At 41.0% G+C, this 16858-nt stretch overlaps 1 protein-coding gene across 1 annotated transcript in view; it reads right to left on the reverse strand.

Moving 5' to 3' along the window:
• Positions 1 to 16858, reverse strand: part of COLQ (collagen like tail subunit of asymmetric acetylcholinesterase) — a 41131-nt gene that overhangs the window by 11055 nt on the left and 13218 nt on the right. Inside the window, exons 2-11 of the mRNA XM_086468056.1 lie at positions 16685 to 16797; positions 14342 to 14446; positions 11682 to 11726; positions 10862 to 10888; positions 9078 to 9149; positions 6629 to 6691; positions 5579 to 5605; positions 4886 to 4930; positions 4369 to 4404; positions 3363 to 3443 (exon numbers count right to left, since the gene is read on the reverse strand). Of these exons, the coding sequence (XP_086324182.1) occupies positions 3363 to 3443; positions 4369 to 4404; positions 4886 to 4930; positions 5579 to 5605; positions 6629 to 6691; positions 9078 to 9149; positions 10862 to 10888; positions 11682 to 11726; positions 14342 to 14446; positions 16685 to 16797 (614 nt within the window). The remainder of the gene's footprint in view (positions 1 to 3362; positions 3444 to 4368; positions 4405 to 4885; positions 4931 to 5578; positions 5606 to 6628; positions 6692 to 9077; positions 9150 to 10861; positions 10889 to 11681; positions 11727 to 14341; positions 14447 to 16684; positions 16798 to 16858) is intronic.

The raw sequence follows: 16858 nt of genomic DNA on the forward strand, positions 1-16858 counted from the left end.
TTTGAAAGCTTCACCCTAGAACTGCTCAGCAGCTTCCTATTTTTGCTCCTGAATTTAATATGATGACACTTCTTAAAAATAACTATATTTATCTTCCTGCTCATATACTCTCCAAGGCTTGGATTTCATAGCTTTATATTTCAGAATTTTATTACATAGCTTAAAGCTTAAATATCTGATTTGATTTTTATGTGACAGCATATATTATTTAGCATAACAAAAGTGATGTGTACTATGTAAGCTTTCTTTTAACAACAAAGGAGATTAATTCTTTGAAGATGGTGTAATTCCAGGTTAATATGCATTCAGGGGTGCATGATGAGTGGTTGCATGTCTAATTTCAGGGTAATGAAGCATATATAGTAATATATGCTAAAATAATTTGTTGTTATACAACATGCTATATCCCATGTCACTTGCACCATTTCAACAGAGGAAGGTTGATTTTGCCATGGTCCATGAAGAACTAATTGAATATTTGCTTTCTTTAATCCTATTAGGTAAGCTCTGTGCCATCAAAATATTCCAGGATTTATGTGAACGTCAGCGATGCTGATCCCTATTAGTTCTTACATTACGCAACACAGAACTAGCAGACCAGGATTTTGTAGCCCCAAAGAAGTCTGCGGGAAATCTCTTTCCCCCACACAATAGATAGCCATCTGGCAGTGGCAAACCAGGGCCAGTTGGCCATGTACTGCCTGAAAACGAGCTGCAGTTTGTGTCTCCTGCTTTGAAGGAATGATTGCTTAATGCTCTCCTGTTTAGCACAGAGAGATTAAATAGTAACAGCAGAGATTTATATTAAATATTTTTGCCTTTTCACATGCACCCATGGCATTCAGAGAAGCTCCTTATGGAGACTGAAACCCTAAACTTACTCCTTAGGGTCAATTGCCAAGTTACAAAGCTTTGAGTGTTATATCTCAATCAGAGGGCAGTGAGGCTGTGACTTGCGACTCCCACCTCCTGGACACCTTTTAGGAAGAGCCTGCCCCAGAGGCAAGTGAGAGCTGAAGAAGTCAGTGGGATAATCAAGACGTATCTCAAAATGGAAGTGGAAGTGACACCTTCCTAATTTAGCTGCTTTCATCTAGGGATGTCAGCTGTATCAAGAGACAGGAAATTAACCCATGCTGATGGAAACTATCCTCTCAGCTGAACAAACAGCCAGACAACTACTGCACTTAAAGGCAGCAGCCAGACCCACACAGCCTTAAAATGCCACTCTCAAGTTTTTTCAAAGGATTGGAAAAGAAGAAGGGAAATAGCTAGTTGACCAATTACAGAGAGGGAAAACCAGTTTTCACGCAGAAGATCAGTGCTGAAATTGCCTTCGGGGCACCAGAAAGTGGTTTGTGTACTGAGCCTGGGCCTGGAAATCCTAATTTAGGGCCAGACTGTAGTTCTTTTAGTCACACTGATTGTTGCCCTAAATTATGGCATGCCTTATGTCACCACTTTTTGATTAAGACACTGTAACGTGACAAAACATCCAAGGCCAACTAAAGGGTGCTCTGTGTTCAAATCGATCTGCAGGCACTCCATATTCTCTTTGCCTTATGCTATGGAAAGATATTCTGTGCATGTTACTTTGCAGGACAGATGAGCACGGTTAAAAAACAAAACAAAACAAAACAAAACAAAACAAAACAAAACAAAACACAACCAGCAAAAAGCACACATAAGCTTTTAAAACCTGACAGATCAAGGACAAAAAAATATTTCTTGTGGGTCATCTAGCAGATTTACATTGCACATACCTTCCTTACTTGGTGACCTGTTATTCGCTCCCTAACACCCAATTTTAATTTTTTCCCCACACTGGCTGTTCTTTCACTTCAGATGTTAACTGATGGCCTCAGAGCAACAGGTAAATATACCAATATTGATACCCCCTCCTTGCAAAATGCTGCAGTGGAGGAGTCAATATCAAATTTATACAAAATTCCTAGTCTTTACAATTCATCTGAAAGTCTGACAAAATAGTTCCACCAGCATAATTATTTTGAACTCTAAATAGGGACCATTTGTCAACCATCCCATTCCTGAACAGCTTCCGCACAATATTACCATCCCTTAAGATCACTATGTGTCTTCCTGACCATTCTCAGAGCAGAAGAATCTGTCCCTGGCGTGCAGTACTATGGTGATAATCACCATATAAATATCCAGTCTAACAAATTAATCTTGGTTTAGAGTTAACAGAGGAAACAGGAGAAACAGAGGGTGTTTCAGCACTTTGGTTCTTTGCACTGTGCATTAGCCATCTCCAAGATCTTATGGGTCTGCAAGCTGACCTGTGTTGACCAACACTTGGGCCTGGACAAAGCCTGACTCAACAAAATTATATGGTGTGGACAGAAAGCAACCTCCAGGCAGGCCCACGAGCAAGGGCAGAGCCTGAATGGACACTGGATGCACGCTTAGTGCATGTGCTAGAAACCAGGAGTGTAGTACAGGGTAACACAGGACTGAGGTTTGGATACATAGACCAGCGGGTTTTGTTGCCACAGACCACACACCAGTTTAATTCATTACAGCATACCATTCTTAGTGTACAGGCAGCTATTGCCAGTGCACGCAAGCAGTGGTTTTGCTAGCAGTAGTGTAGCTCTTTGTGCTGGTGAGCCAGGGAGAAAATTCGTGGACAGGCAGTGGGACCTCTCTTGCAAGATACTGATGCTGCCTCTCTGTCCAGAGCTCAGGTGAGGGGGAACCAGTTTTTGTAGCAGCCATAGCAATCCCTCCCTCATTCAGAGCCCCAGAAAGCCAGCGTTTCCCTACAGACCTTCCTTTATTCGTCCCAGGAATCTGTTTTCACGAGGGTCAGAGGATGGCACCTGGGCAGACTGAAATGTGTTGAATTTTTAATATATCCCATTTGCTGTCGCAGCCTAGCTGTAAATTGGCCCCACTCCCTAAGTCAGCTTCAGGGTTGGTATCTACAACATGTAGAGCACCATGGTGTTACATCCCACACTGTCTGAGACGTGGACTTTGCGACAACTGTCTAGCCACCAGGTAGGGCTAGGACCATAGCTCTGTATTCCTTAGAATTCTAAGGAGGGGTTCAAGGTCTGCTCAGGTTGTAGTCAACTAGTTCATTACTAAGCCAGGAAAAATACAACTTTCCCCATGCTGCATGTCCAGGGAGCTTAATGCTACAGATAAGGCTCCAGCCCTAAAGCTGAGGGTTTAACCCCTGCATAGCTTGTGCATTCATGTGAAGTGTTTCAGGGCTTCTATCCACTCCCCGTGTGATAAAGAGCATGGTACCACAAAAGCACAGACTGCACGGCCGTTCGACACAACTACACAGATGCCATGAGTCACAGGAAGAGGAAACACGATGATCCTACTTGTTTGCCTCGTTTTCCAGGTCTTCCTATAGGTCCTCTGTGTCCTGGTACTCCAGATTGTCCCTTCGGGCCCATCTCTCCCTTGGCAGGTGTGGAGAGAAGGAAGTAGGATGTGAGTACATGGTTATACCTGCCTTATACAAGACAGCAGATGGACGGTGCTCTCATTCACATGATTTCTCTAGATAAAGCTAGCACCTTTTCTTTTTCAGAAATCCAAAATGATAATAGAATACTTTAAAACAAGTATGAAGTAAAAAATATGTCATACAATTTACCCACATTTCCCTGAAAAATCCTTTCCTAAAGAGGAGGCCAAACGAAGAGACCCGAAACACACTCAGAGACTTGGAGAGGTCAAGACTAGCAAAACTCTCTGACCCCTTAACAATATCTTGCTTTGCTGTTACGATGCACATGCGACATGGAAAAAAGGGAAATGGAGGTGAATTCATTCATCTTCTAGCCTCCTTAGAAGCAACCATTATTTCCTTATCCTAATTTCAGAGATAAGATGTGACTATGTCATAAAATTATCCTCCTTTAGGTTTTCTATCCATAAGCCAACATCCGAGTTTTGATTGTTTCTCAAGTACAGAATAATGATAACATAAATACTGGTCAGGGTTATCACTGCTATTTATATTAGCGCCGTTTCAGTTCAGAGTATGAAGAAGGAAATATTTATTGGCTTCAAGTGAATAAAACCCAAGCAATTAGGGCAGCCATGAATCTATAATCAAGAGTTCAAATATGTTAAACAAGAGGAAGATTATGACTAAGCCAACATTCTGGGGGAAAAAAAAAAAAGAAAGAACAAACAGCTAAATCTCAGAGTTTTCTCCTAAGGTAAAAAGCCTGAAGGATTTGATCAAGTCCAAGAAGTGTTGGTCACTGAGTCAAGCAAGACCTACAACATTTTATACTTTTCAGGATGGCCTGGAAGCCACTCACTGACCCTGTGTAATCACCTAACACAGCTCCTCAACACATCACACCCACTTACTTTTTGTCCCAACATTCCTGGGAAGCCTATTTCTCCCTACAAAGCAAAAGGAGAAAAATAATCAAAAATTATCTCTGACAAAGCAGCACCTTCCTTTGAAGGAGGAAGAACAAGTGCCATGTACCAATACCAGTTAAGAAAACCCCCACTGTGATTCAGCACTGCAGGTGACGCGGTAGGTGGAGAATAATAAGCAAAATTTTAGTGTTAAGCCCCTTGTATGGTAACATCACTCCTTTGACCGATCCTCTGATGTCTGCTTCCTCTCCTCTGGCAGAAACATCCCGATTGTGCTTTTGTCTACAGGCAACCCTGCTACCTGGACAACTCCCAGAGCCTTCTTTTGGGAACAGCATTTCTCCATTTACATCAAAAGCATTTTACTTTTCCTTTCTTAGTTAAAAGAACCCCCAAGCCATAAATCTCCACACCACTCCTGTTCTTTTCTATCAGAATTACATTACTCCTCACGTGCGTATTCAGCTAAAGCTCACAGCCATTTGGAAAAGAAAATTACCTGGTCGCCTTTGACTCCTTTGTCACCTCTCTCACCTCTGGATCCCTGGAGAGAGATAACAGGTTGACAACAGCTTAATTACTATCATTTCATGAGGAAGCAATAAATATTTCTCCTACACGAGGCTTTTCTTGGAGTCATGCAGAACGTGGTAATATCTTCAGAATGAGGTATATGGTAGGTACCCTAAAATGCTTCCTTGTTACTCTCATTGATATTATAACAGAATTAAGAGTAAGACTTGTAGGAAAAGGGACACATTCTGCCCAGATAATTACTTGAAATATATGCTTTCCTGAACATAATACTTCCAAACTTGATTCCCCCCCCAATTGGCTTCATCCAAGTTCAGGTCCCACTATAAGGTCTTACAGTAAAAACTGTCTCTGTGCCAAGATGTATATAGCCTAAATAAACCAGATGAACAATTAAGGGTTATTATATCCATTCTACAGATGGGAAACTATAGTGAGGCACACTGTAGTAATTTGTTCACAAGAAGATGGGGTGTAAAACTCACTTCTTCAGCATCCCAGCCCAAGCCACAAGACTGCGCTCCTTCTTTATGCTTGTCTTCATTTCTCAGTGGGACATTCAGACTTCATCAAAATTCAATCTCATTTCTGCAGTTACTTTTTTTTACATAACTGTTTCCAATTGTTAAATTATACATTATAATATTGTCACACTGACCTTTTCTCCTCTAGTTCCAGGAAAACCCTAAAGGGAATGATAGATATTTTAATACTTTTCACTTTCAAGAGCACCCAAGAAGCTGGACTTTCAAACTTTAAAGTGAAGAAAAAGAATGAAGCACAAATAATTAACTGCATCAACTTGGAAATGCAAATGAATATTTACAGCTTCTAAAATTGCACTGAAACAGAACTATGAAATGTCAATTAAAGGCAAGACAACTCAGCCCAAAAGCCAATGTGAAAAAGCCAGGTAAAGCCAGCAGGTTTGATATTGCTTTAAAATTGAAACAAGGGAAATAAAATGTAACTGAAAGTGAATAAAGCCTTAGATGCCACAATTCATGATCCAAAATAATTTTAGCAATAATCTTCCTCTTCTGAATTTGTTTTTCCCTGTGGAACATCCTTAAATTATCCTTAAGTAATATTCTAATGTGAAGGCTACCATAAAACTGGGTTTCTCTTTAAGAAATATACAGTAAACAGTGGTGTGCAGTTCTTCTTTTGAGTCCTTTATTTGAATAAACTGATTACACAAATTTTTTCAAGTACCTTAAAATGTTGTGGCTTAAATTTGTAAAGTCAGAGTCTATGCTATAGACAATGATATGCAGATACTAGAATATCCAGACCAAATTGTACTTACTACCTAACTGTCAAGACATATGCATAGTTTTAGTAGAGGATCAAAATTACCTCCACAGTCTTGAGGTGGGTGGTGGAAAACATTGCAGACATGATTAATACTGCAAATATACTTAAGAACTCTAGTTTTCTAGTGGGATACAATTGTATGAGTTCTGCTTTAAAAAAAAAAAAAAAAATTCATTACAATAATTTATAGCAAAGCATTTTTTATGAAAAGCCAAAACCACAGCCAAGCCCAACCAGACACTATAACCTTGCTTGAAGGAGAACATATCTTTCTAGCTGTATTAGAAAAGGTATATCTTGAGAAATGCTTTCCAGCAAATTAATGAGGGAAGCAGCTGTCAGCAGAGCATTAGAAACCAATGTCTGAAAACGCAGCGTTTGGTTGACAAACCTTGGAGCCCATTGGTCCTCTTGTACCTGGCAATCCCATCACACCCAACTCTCCCTTTTCACCCTAAAGGGGTCAATAAAGAGAGTTATTGATTGTGGCTCTCTGAAGAGGTCATGTTTGAATGTCTGACAGCTTAGTGGTTCAGGTTATGTCAAATAGTTAAGACAAGCCTGACCCTGGTGTAGTCAGAGGTCTATATCACAATTGTATTCTGCCTGTGTCCTCATGTGTTATCTTCTATTTGCTTTGTCTTGGGTGTGCAACTTGTGTTTCAGTTTCACTAGATGCTATTAAAGGACATGCAAGCAAATTAACAGCAGCACATCCTTTGTCTGCATGAATGTGCATTGTCTCTACCCAGCATGATTTCCACTGAGTTGCAGAAAAGAAAGATATTTTGCTGCAAGCCTTTATGGCTTTGGGAGGCATAGTGAGTACTTTTATCGTAGTTCTGAGACACCATGTGCTTTACAGTCATTTGAAGACAGTAAATCATGAAGAGGCTTTACAACAACTTCTCTGGCTGCTGTCAGTTAATTATATCTAGCATGAAATATGGAGTGCTCCACACAGACATGCACCAGCACCACCAGCAGAATACAGTTGGCTCTCATTCTCCATTGGCTTTCACTGTCCTAGAAATGGAGAGGCTTTTCACGCTGGCTGCTGTGCCCCAGCAGAAGTTCAGAAAATACTTCAAGGAACAAAGTAGGAGAAATAAGGATTGGACCAAGGCTGTGTCAAAGAAAAAGAAGACAAATAAGGAGACCCAGCTGAAGAAAGAGAAGGCATAGAGACAGGAATGAGAAAAAAAACCAACCAAACAGCAGCTTACTGGAGATTTACAGCAAGAAGAGGATGCAGCAAATTACTATAGTGAAGACAATTATCAGGAATTTGGGAAGATCAGAAGTGAGAAAAGAGAGGAAAGAGACACAAACAACAGAAGTGAGCACAGAGATCTGCTGGCCTCTATTCAACCGGATCCTTTATTGACAGACAGAAAACCAAAATTTGTAAAGACCAGAAGAAATTAAAGTGTGAAGCCATCTAAAGAACAGCAGAGACAGGTATCAGAGAAGACAATAAAAGCAAATTGGAATCAAATAGCAAGTAGGACTTGCAGTCAAAGTATAGGAAAGTATTACTACTGAATGTGAGGAATGCTTCTAGGAGTGTGATGAAAAAACAGTAATAGACAATGAGGTGATAAAAAACAAAATTAGGAAGACTTCATAAATAAAACTAGAGCTCATATAACAAAGAGGCCAGTGAATGAGTTTTCTGACTGCTCTGCTTTCAGTACTAAGACTGAGGCAAGAAGGTAGTTGGGCCTTCCTCCTGCTTTCACTGTGGGAAATCATAGCACACAATGCATTTGGGGACACACACCATTTCCCATCTCACAGTTCAAAGTGAACATTGGCTCCTTTAAGTACATATTCTCTTGTTGCTTGCCTGCATTCCCACCTACTATAATATGATGTTCTTCACCTAACATAGCTGTTGCAGTAGATGAAGAGCTTGAGGGTCTGCTTCCCAGATGTGGCTTGAATTCAGAAGTCATCTATTATTACTCCTGCAGTAGCAAGAGCTACTGCATCACGTCCTCTGAGGTGGGGGCACCAACCTTCATGGAGCAAATGAAGAGTCAAAGATTTACCAGAAAATGCAGCTTCAAACTACATATTCTGTGCAATCCTTTTCCCTGATGCATACTGGATTGAAGAAAAGCAAGCTATCTCAAAAGTCCCAGTAGAAACTCCAAATACTGTGGTTCCTGTGAAGAGCTGTATACCTTTTGCATAAGATAATACTCAGTAAATGACTGTCCTGTGGCATTTTTTATAATAAATGCAGAAGAAGCAACCACTCTGCAGTAGCAAAGCATGTCCTGCCATTTCTTCTGCTGTTGGTTATTAAAAAAAAAAAAAAAAAAATCAGGGGAATGGACATTTGTTTGTATGGGAATAAATTTCAAAGATGTAATCATCAGTCCTCACTGTTTGTAATCCCTTTCCCTTGATACCAGCCTGGTATTTTCCCCTCTGATCACATGGGCACACAGTTATGCTGCCAAGAAGTGCACATTCAGGCAGAGAGATCATCCTAAAGAACAGTCAAAAATTATGATCAGTTTCAAAACACTGATTTGTGTGCTTGTGAGACACCAGTGGTTATCAATGAATCTTCATTAGATTGATTTTCAATTTCCCTTTGACATATTTTAATCAACATAAGAAGTGCTACAGGGGCTAGGCTGAAGGTGGAGTAACCTAACCCTAGACTGGGGAGGTTTGCAGAGCAGTGTGAGAAAGGAGACAAGCACAGTGTCCTCACACTGCTGCCCTTTCCCAGCCTCCAGCAGTCAGTGGTTTAGAGACTGAGACAACTGTTCTGTTCAGATTGTGGTGTTGAACAGGTTATTCCATGTGAGTTTTACTCTTACCTTCGGTCCCACAGGTCCAGGCCATCCTACTGGTCCTGGCATCCCAGGGACACCCGGGGGACCTGGTCTACCCTTGAACAGAAAACATTGATTACAATGATTCATATCATTCCTACACACAGGCCTCCTCTGCAGACAGGAGATATGGAGGAATAAAGTCTTTTCAGGAAAAGACCTGCAGATGCTTCTTTACCTTGCTTTTAATGCAAAAAAAAAAAAAAAAGGTATATTGTATCCATAATACAGTATGTGTTGATGGTACTAGAGGAAGCGTGAGCTTGCAGAAATACCAGGATATACTGATTCAAATAAGTAGATCAGCTAGAGTAAATCTGCATGCAGTCGAAACAATCATCCTAAAAACCCAGTATCAATAAGTTAAGTCCTCTTTTTTTTTAATAATGTGATGTAAATCAAAAAGAACTGCATGCAATTTTACCAGTATGAATTCAATTTATGTTAAGACCAGAAATGAATCTTTAACTGAGGTATTCCTGGTTTTATTTACTATTATTCTTATTCTGAACATTCTCCTATTACTGGCCGTAACTGCTCTTCATTAGCTGCTGTATGCCTAGCAATAACTATATACACACAGTTATTTATCTATTTTAATTATTGTCTGTAAATCACTCATTGATTATTTCCTAAAATGCTGCAGATTAGCATTATTCCACTGCTTTGTACCACTTGACAGTGTGACCTTAGAAACGTCATCATGATATTGGGGGCTAAGAGTGACCTCCCATGAGCCAGGCAGCTTTTAGCAAGAGTTACATCATTTTATTTCCAACCTGAGCAACTTCTCTTTTGGGACCTATTAGTTTTTGTCAGAAGTACCGATGTACTGTGTTTAAGGTTTGCACTCTCTTGTAGGTCAGTGGGTATTGCTGAGACATCGCCGAGACATTGCCATTTTGAACACCTGAATTGATATAAGTAATATTTTTATTTACTGCAAGGTATTTCCAATTTAGATTAAAGAAAAATACCCCTTTTGTTTATGTGTTTTGTATTTATTTGAATTACTGATTAGTAGCTGGTGTTAAAATCCTCAGTATATTATTAGAAGGGTGTTAAAATCCTCAGTATATTATTAGAAGGTTACTTTTCCTCGTTAGTGACTACCCCCTGCATATCTCTGTTTTCATCCTGCATTTCTGTCTTCTTTTAAAGTTAATTACATTAAATGGAGATACTTAGCGACTGAGATAATGTATTCTGTTTCATCACATGTAGGGACACGTATTTTTGACAATATATCATGGCTCACATGTCACCAGGCGTAGGATTGTAGTCAGCATATTGCATTGGTGCCAAAACTCTGTAAGTGTAATCATTAACAGTTATTCCTCCTTCAGGGGTGTTTGGCCAAGCCTTGATTAGACTTCAGAGGAGTAAAAAATTTTATTTTGCTTTGGCCTTTTTTTAGTACACCTTTTATGATATCTCCCATACTCTGCTTTCCCTGCCCACAGAGACATAGTTCAGGTAATTTCCCACACTGTTTTAATGGTCTGGCCAAAGCCACATGCTTGTACTGTGGGAATTTGTCAAATTCAAACCAGCTGGGACAGCTCTCCAAGGCAGAGGGCCCAGCTCTCCAGCCCTGCACCCAGAGCTCCTACCACCCACCATCCACCCTGGGTACCAGGAGAAGCAGCACAAACAGGTTAAACTTCAACATTATCTAATTCTTGTTTAACTGTTGTCTGCAGCCCTCTCTCACAGCCGCTATTTGTCAAGTATTAGACGGGTTTCTGAGACAGGACCTTGGTTCATACCTTTCTTCCTGGCCTGCCAATCTCCCCCTGCCAGAGAAAGGAATATGTTAGTCTCATTGGCACTGCTCAAAGCACAGTGGCTCATTAGCCAACACATTCATATATATATAAAAAAATAATATTTGGAATATCTTTTATTCCAGACTTTGCTTACAGAGGTAAAAATGAGAAGAATTACATAGAATCATAGAATACCAGGTTGGAAGGGACCTCAAGGATCATCTAGTTCAATCTTCGAGCATTAACAACCTTTGAGCACACATTAAACAGAGCTCCTTGGTCTTTCCTGCGTTTAGCCCTAAATCTAGTCATCCCCTTGCATAGCAAAGCAAAGCATTACATGCCCAGCTTCAGGTATAGGCTCTTTAAATATCACCATGGAGCAAATGCTTTGCAGATCTGAAGCCATAGCTTAACATATAGGCCATTTTTAACATCTGAGCTGGCCCATACAATTAACACTGCATGGGAGTGCCCTGCTTCTCACATTCTCCCAGAGGGCCAAGGTATTCAAAGGCTTTTGGATCAGTAAGGTTGCTGACCTGTGCACGTGAGCTGCTTTCTTAACGCATACTCTAGACAGACGTAGCCATCATGAGAAGCCATAAAAAAATATTTTAAGACTGAAAATGAACACTGAAAGAAAGCTTTAAATTATAGCTTCAAACCAATTCACAGCTTCACATTCAAATCAAAGCAAATACTCACATCTCTAAGGCCCACCATTCATTAAACAGACAAGGAAAAAAAAAGTGAACACCCACCCCTCCTTTCTTTGCCCCTCGAAAACATACCAAACTCCATAACAACAAACACTTACTTTCTCCCCTTTTGGTCCCATTATACCAGGAAGTCCTTGCGGACCCTAGGGAGAAAAGTGAATGCTATTATTAAACTGCATTAGTAAGGACGCACTGGTGGTTGTCTTCTCTCAATCCCTGACCCTGTAGGTGTCTCCTGGGAGCAGCATGAACCCATAAGGGCGGCGTGTTGGATGTGGTGTCTGAACATGGCCTTTAAATGCCAGGTCTGTGCCACTGCTGAACAGTAGGCAGGCTAGTTGGACTGAAGTAAGAAGTGCAGGGACATGTAGATGAAGAAAACTAGCAAGAAAAAAGGCCTGGGGCAAAGAAAATATGAGGAGTTATTTGAGTCCTGAAGAACCGGTGATGATGAGGACATGGAGACACCATGTCAGCTGGCAAATGAGCTGAAGGGCTGGTAAGGGAAGTGCATAAAACATGTGGGATGGGCTCTGCAGTGTGGTATGGACATGACGGATTGCCATCACTTCTGAAGGTATTTCTCTCTCAAGTGAGGCCAATTCACCTTTCAGGAGAATTCTTAATCCAGGGAGACCTTGAACCTCACCTCAGGAAAAAAAAAAATTCAGAAAAACAGTTTTGTTGCTAGAATTCTTCCGTTCACAGACCATCTTTTATCTTTGAATGACTAAAGGAAGAGAATCCCATGAACCTGCATCAGAGGAGCATTAGATTCACCACAGAAATCACTCACTCCAGATTTGGAACCTGGCTGTCTTATACTGCCCAAAACACAATGCAAATTGTACATGAACAGGAGAAAAGTGTACCCTCAAATGCAAATTATTCTAAGTATTTTGATCAGTAGAGTTATTTTAGGGTGCATAGTGATCTACACTATTGAAAAAATATTAGAGTCAGAGCCAGATTTTATCTTATTTCTTTCATTTTACCTTAGATTACACAGGGGAGGAATTATACTCTTGAGTTATACCATTACAAATCTAATTCTCCTGCTTATGAAAAAGTGTTAAAATTCAGCTCTGAGTCAACATACGAGCTTTTACAACTCCTTTGAAAGCCACACATGCTACAGCAGAAAATAATTCCAAAGTACTTCGTAGATATTTTTTGTGATAGTAGCATTTCTTTTCAGGTGACCGTTGTCATAAAAGTACTGCCCAGAGGACTACCGGCTCTAACATTGCCCCATTACAAGACACAGACCCATTATTTATAATTAAAATTTCTGAAGCCATGTTACACCCACCCTGCTGTCTGCCATTGTGATAAAATCTAATCTATTTTGAAACATTCTTGGAGGGACTGCAAATCATTTAGTTGCAAGATTAATATTATTTACAGCAATGGAGCTTGTAGAACAATAGAATTAATATTACTGTTCTTTGGATTTCAGTCAGAGAGAGTATTAAGAGGATTTTTTTTAAAAAAAGACAGTCTAGCAAAGACTGAAATGAAACCCGCTTCTTTCACATGGACTGCAACTCTGGATCGTGGCCAACCACTCTGCAGGGCTGCTTCACAATGCAGAGAAGCCTTTTCTCAAAACAGGACAAACACCTCCCATCACTTCTCTCCATGCCTCATCCTGCATCTCAGCAAAGACAAAATGGCAGAACAATAAAGTCAAGGTTCATAAAACAAGACTTCTTGGCTTTCACATAGCAGCTTCTAGACTATTTAAAAAAATACCTTCTGAAGTATTGACTTCTAAATAATTAAAGCTAAGCTTTTAGCCACAGAACCGAACCTTTACTGTGAGGTACTGTCCATACTTTTTAAACAGCATTTGGGTGCTTGTTAACTTCTCAGGCTGCCAAAGCCTCAGTCACAGCTTTGCTGCAGCAAAGGTCCCATGCCATGGCTTCTATTAGCTGTATCGCAATAAAACCAGCACCCAGCAGCCTTGAGGAAGATCACTGTCCCAAAGCACCAGGCACAACACAGATTCAGACCACTTGTGCCCCAGGAGAAACTGGAAGTACCTCTCCATGAAAAGTTTCATTTTTCTTTGGAGGGAATGAAATGGAATGGAAAGGCAGATTGGTGGTTTTCTCCACAATACAGAGATGTTTGCAAAAACCTTCCCCCTAGAGGTGGACAATTTCCTCAGAAGATTTCTGAATGTACAAATGAGAGGTCAAAAAGACTGGCCCAAGCTACTCAGCAAGTCAGAGGCAGAGATGTTGCAGGTCAAGCTAGGAGATCTCACATCTCCTGAATCCCATCCCACTGCCCTCCTGAAGCCCCTCCTTGTCTCTGATGTTTACTGTAGGTGTTTGCCTTTTCAGGGAGGTACTCCACTAACGTTCAAGTTCATTGCACCTCTTGTGCATCTGCTCTGTGGACTCTTCCCCTCACATAAAGAGCCACAAAGTCTAAAGCAAAGAGAAAACTAGCAAAGAGCCTCTGAAGGGAGCGATGGCACCTTTGGATTTTTGATGAGTGCTATGCACTGTATAGCTCTGCAAGAATGAAAGGTGAACTGGAAACTGACTGGAGTATGCAAGGCAGGGATGAGAATATAGGGTAAAAAACCTACATGCTTTATGCATAGCCATATCAAAATGAAATTGAACCAGATCATGGTATGCTTATTAAATGGTAAAAATCATTTGCAGACATTTTACAGCTTTGTAAGGACCTTGGAGCAAGCGAGAGACTGGTATGGTTTAATCACAAATGCATCACTCACCTGGGGGCCAGGAGGCCCTGGAGGGCAATGTGATTTGGGCAGAGAGGAAGCCTCTATTATCTGGAGCTCCTGACACAACTCTTTCACATCCAGGTCGTGCAGCTTCTACATAACATAAAACATATGAGTGAACATGCAGCCATACATAGCCTGTCAGAGAAATAAAAAACAGCCAACAAACACTAGAGCCTCAAGAGAGGAGAGGTTTCGGGAGAAGCCTAGGGTTTGTCACAAGGTTATCTTCACGGCTGCTTGAACATTAGCACTTCAGCACAGTGTCCTGCCCCACGCTTACTCCTTCTCCTTTCCCAGAGGCACGTTACAGCATGCCCCTCCAAGCCAACGTGGGACCCTGGCCTATTCTTAGGCCTGACCCTGCTCTCTCTGCCCCGCTTTACAAGAAGCAGCTCCTCTCCAGAAATAGCATCTTTGGTCTAATAATAGAGACTACACTCAGCGAGGGTATAGGCAGCATGAACTTCCCTCTAGAAGATACTAACCCACAGGCATTCATTCACTGCAGACCAGAGCCAATGCCTTTGATGATCAATGAATTTGATTTTAAGCTTTTAACTTCAAAATTAGGCTTGCATGAGTAAACTGGCTTATTTATGTCCTGTGACAAAAGCAATCTCCCCTGGAAATGCAGACAAACACTGAGCCAGAAATACAACTGATCTTCAGCTTCCAAGTGAAAAGCTTTTTTCCAGAAAAGCTTAACTAGAGACTCCAAAGCACAAACTGCTCTTAGTGAATTCACATGGCTTCCACCCTCTTAATAACTATATAGTTTTATTTCATGTTTTTATGGGGGAGATGATGTGAAGGGTGATTTTATGCTCAGATTATTCTCTAGGCTGCTTGGGGGAATCTCAGGGACCCCGGTCCCAACCTCATCCTCACTGAAGGAGCACACCACACTCCTAAAAGGATCTTGCCTCTCCTTCTCCTTTCTGTGGAAATCAAGGCACAGGGAGGGGAGAAGGTGAAGAAAGGAAAGGCAACTAGGTTTTGGTTTGTAGGCATGTCTACATTCATCCTGTAACCAGCACTAAACTATAACAGTTGCTCTATCACCCAACAACCTCTCACCAGCCAGGAAGGGGAATCAGGAAAAGGAGAGGAGACCCGTGGGTTGAAGGGAAAACAGATTTAATGAGATAACACCAATACCAACAGAAACATATAGAGTTATACTTAGCCAAAAAAATATTGAGTCATCACAATCAACCAAAGAGCAGTCCTCAGGAGCACAGAGAAGCCAGAGGACGAGCAGGAAGACTCTCAGCAGGAACCTCACAAGAGTTCAGCAAACCTTCTCCCTCTATAATGACCATGACATTGTGGTGTGGGCTACCCCTGTAGCTAACTCAGGTCAGCTGCCCTGGCTGACTCAAACTGCTAACGGCCTGCCTGGCATGGCTGGGCTGTGATTCTGTCCCAGCCAAACAAGGACAGGGGAATAGCACACTGAGCTCAATCCTGATCTCTCTGAAGACAATGGAGGATTTTAGACTGTACTTTTCCTTGGGTTAGTTCTTGTCAGACATCTTATCAATCATTATTTACACAACACTTGCAACTATTGCAGTAGTCGTATATGGTAAATAAACAGTAGAATTAAGAAATAAGAATTACCGAATAGGTAGAAAAATTCTTAATGTTGGAGTGGAAAATACATTGGAGTTAACAAATGCTGGCAATAAGAGTAATTGGGCAAACTGCTATATCATATGTCCATTGTATCCGGTATGTTGCATATGTTAACATATGTGTATGGATATATATCATATAGAGCAGGTATGTGCATAGGTCGGTGACTGAAAACTCCGTACCAACAACTCAAACACGTCTGTCTTTCTGCAAAATGAAATGGTGGGAATGGGAATAGATTCCATAAGGATTTCAGGGAACCTTCATTTCACCTACTGGGTAAGGCAAATGTGATGCAAAACAGGACACATACATAGTGTACACCCTGAAATCATTGTGCAGGATGTAAAATTGCCTTTCTGTCCTTACTTGGCTTGTTGCATTGCCATTTCCTTTAGTTCAGGATTGCCTTACTCTAAGAAAGTTCCCAAAACAGAGTAAGGAGAATATTTTAAGTTAATGGAATTAACTGCCTGAACGAACCCAGCCTGGTTTCATTCCTTGATCTATTTGAAATTTACTTCAAGCCCCAGTCTGGGATGCTGAATGATTGTCCTAGCAGAGCCATATCAACACAGCCAGATGGGTTTGCTGGATCATGCCATGAAGCAGGGCTTGAGAGGATACTTCAGTCTTTGTCATATATGAAAAGTCATGTAAAAAGAAGAGAGGCTCCCAAGCCACACTTACAGTGCTCCAGCCGTGCCTGAAGTACGGTGGTGGAAACAGGGGTGGTGGAGGAGGGCCAAGGAGGCAGCATGCTCTGCGTTTGAGCTGTTTCTTCTGTTCCAGACAAGGGAGATCTGTTCAATACAAACACTCGTCTGTTGTCTTGAACACCACAAACAATTCTTACAGAATAAG

This window comes from Leptosomus discolor, chromosome 7 (assembly GCF_034619465.1).
Source record: "Leptosomus discolor isolate bLepDis1 chromosome 7, bLepDis1.hap2, whole genome shotgun sequence".
Taxonomy (NCBI): Eukaryota; Metazoa; Chordata; class Aves; order Leptosomiformes; family Leptosomidae; genus Leptosomus; species Leptosomus discolor.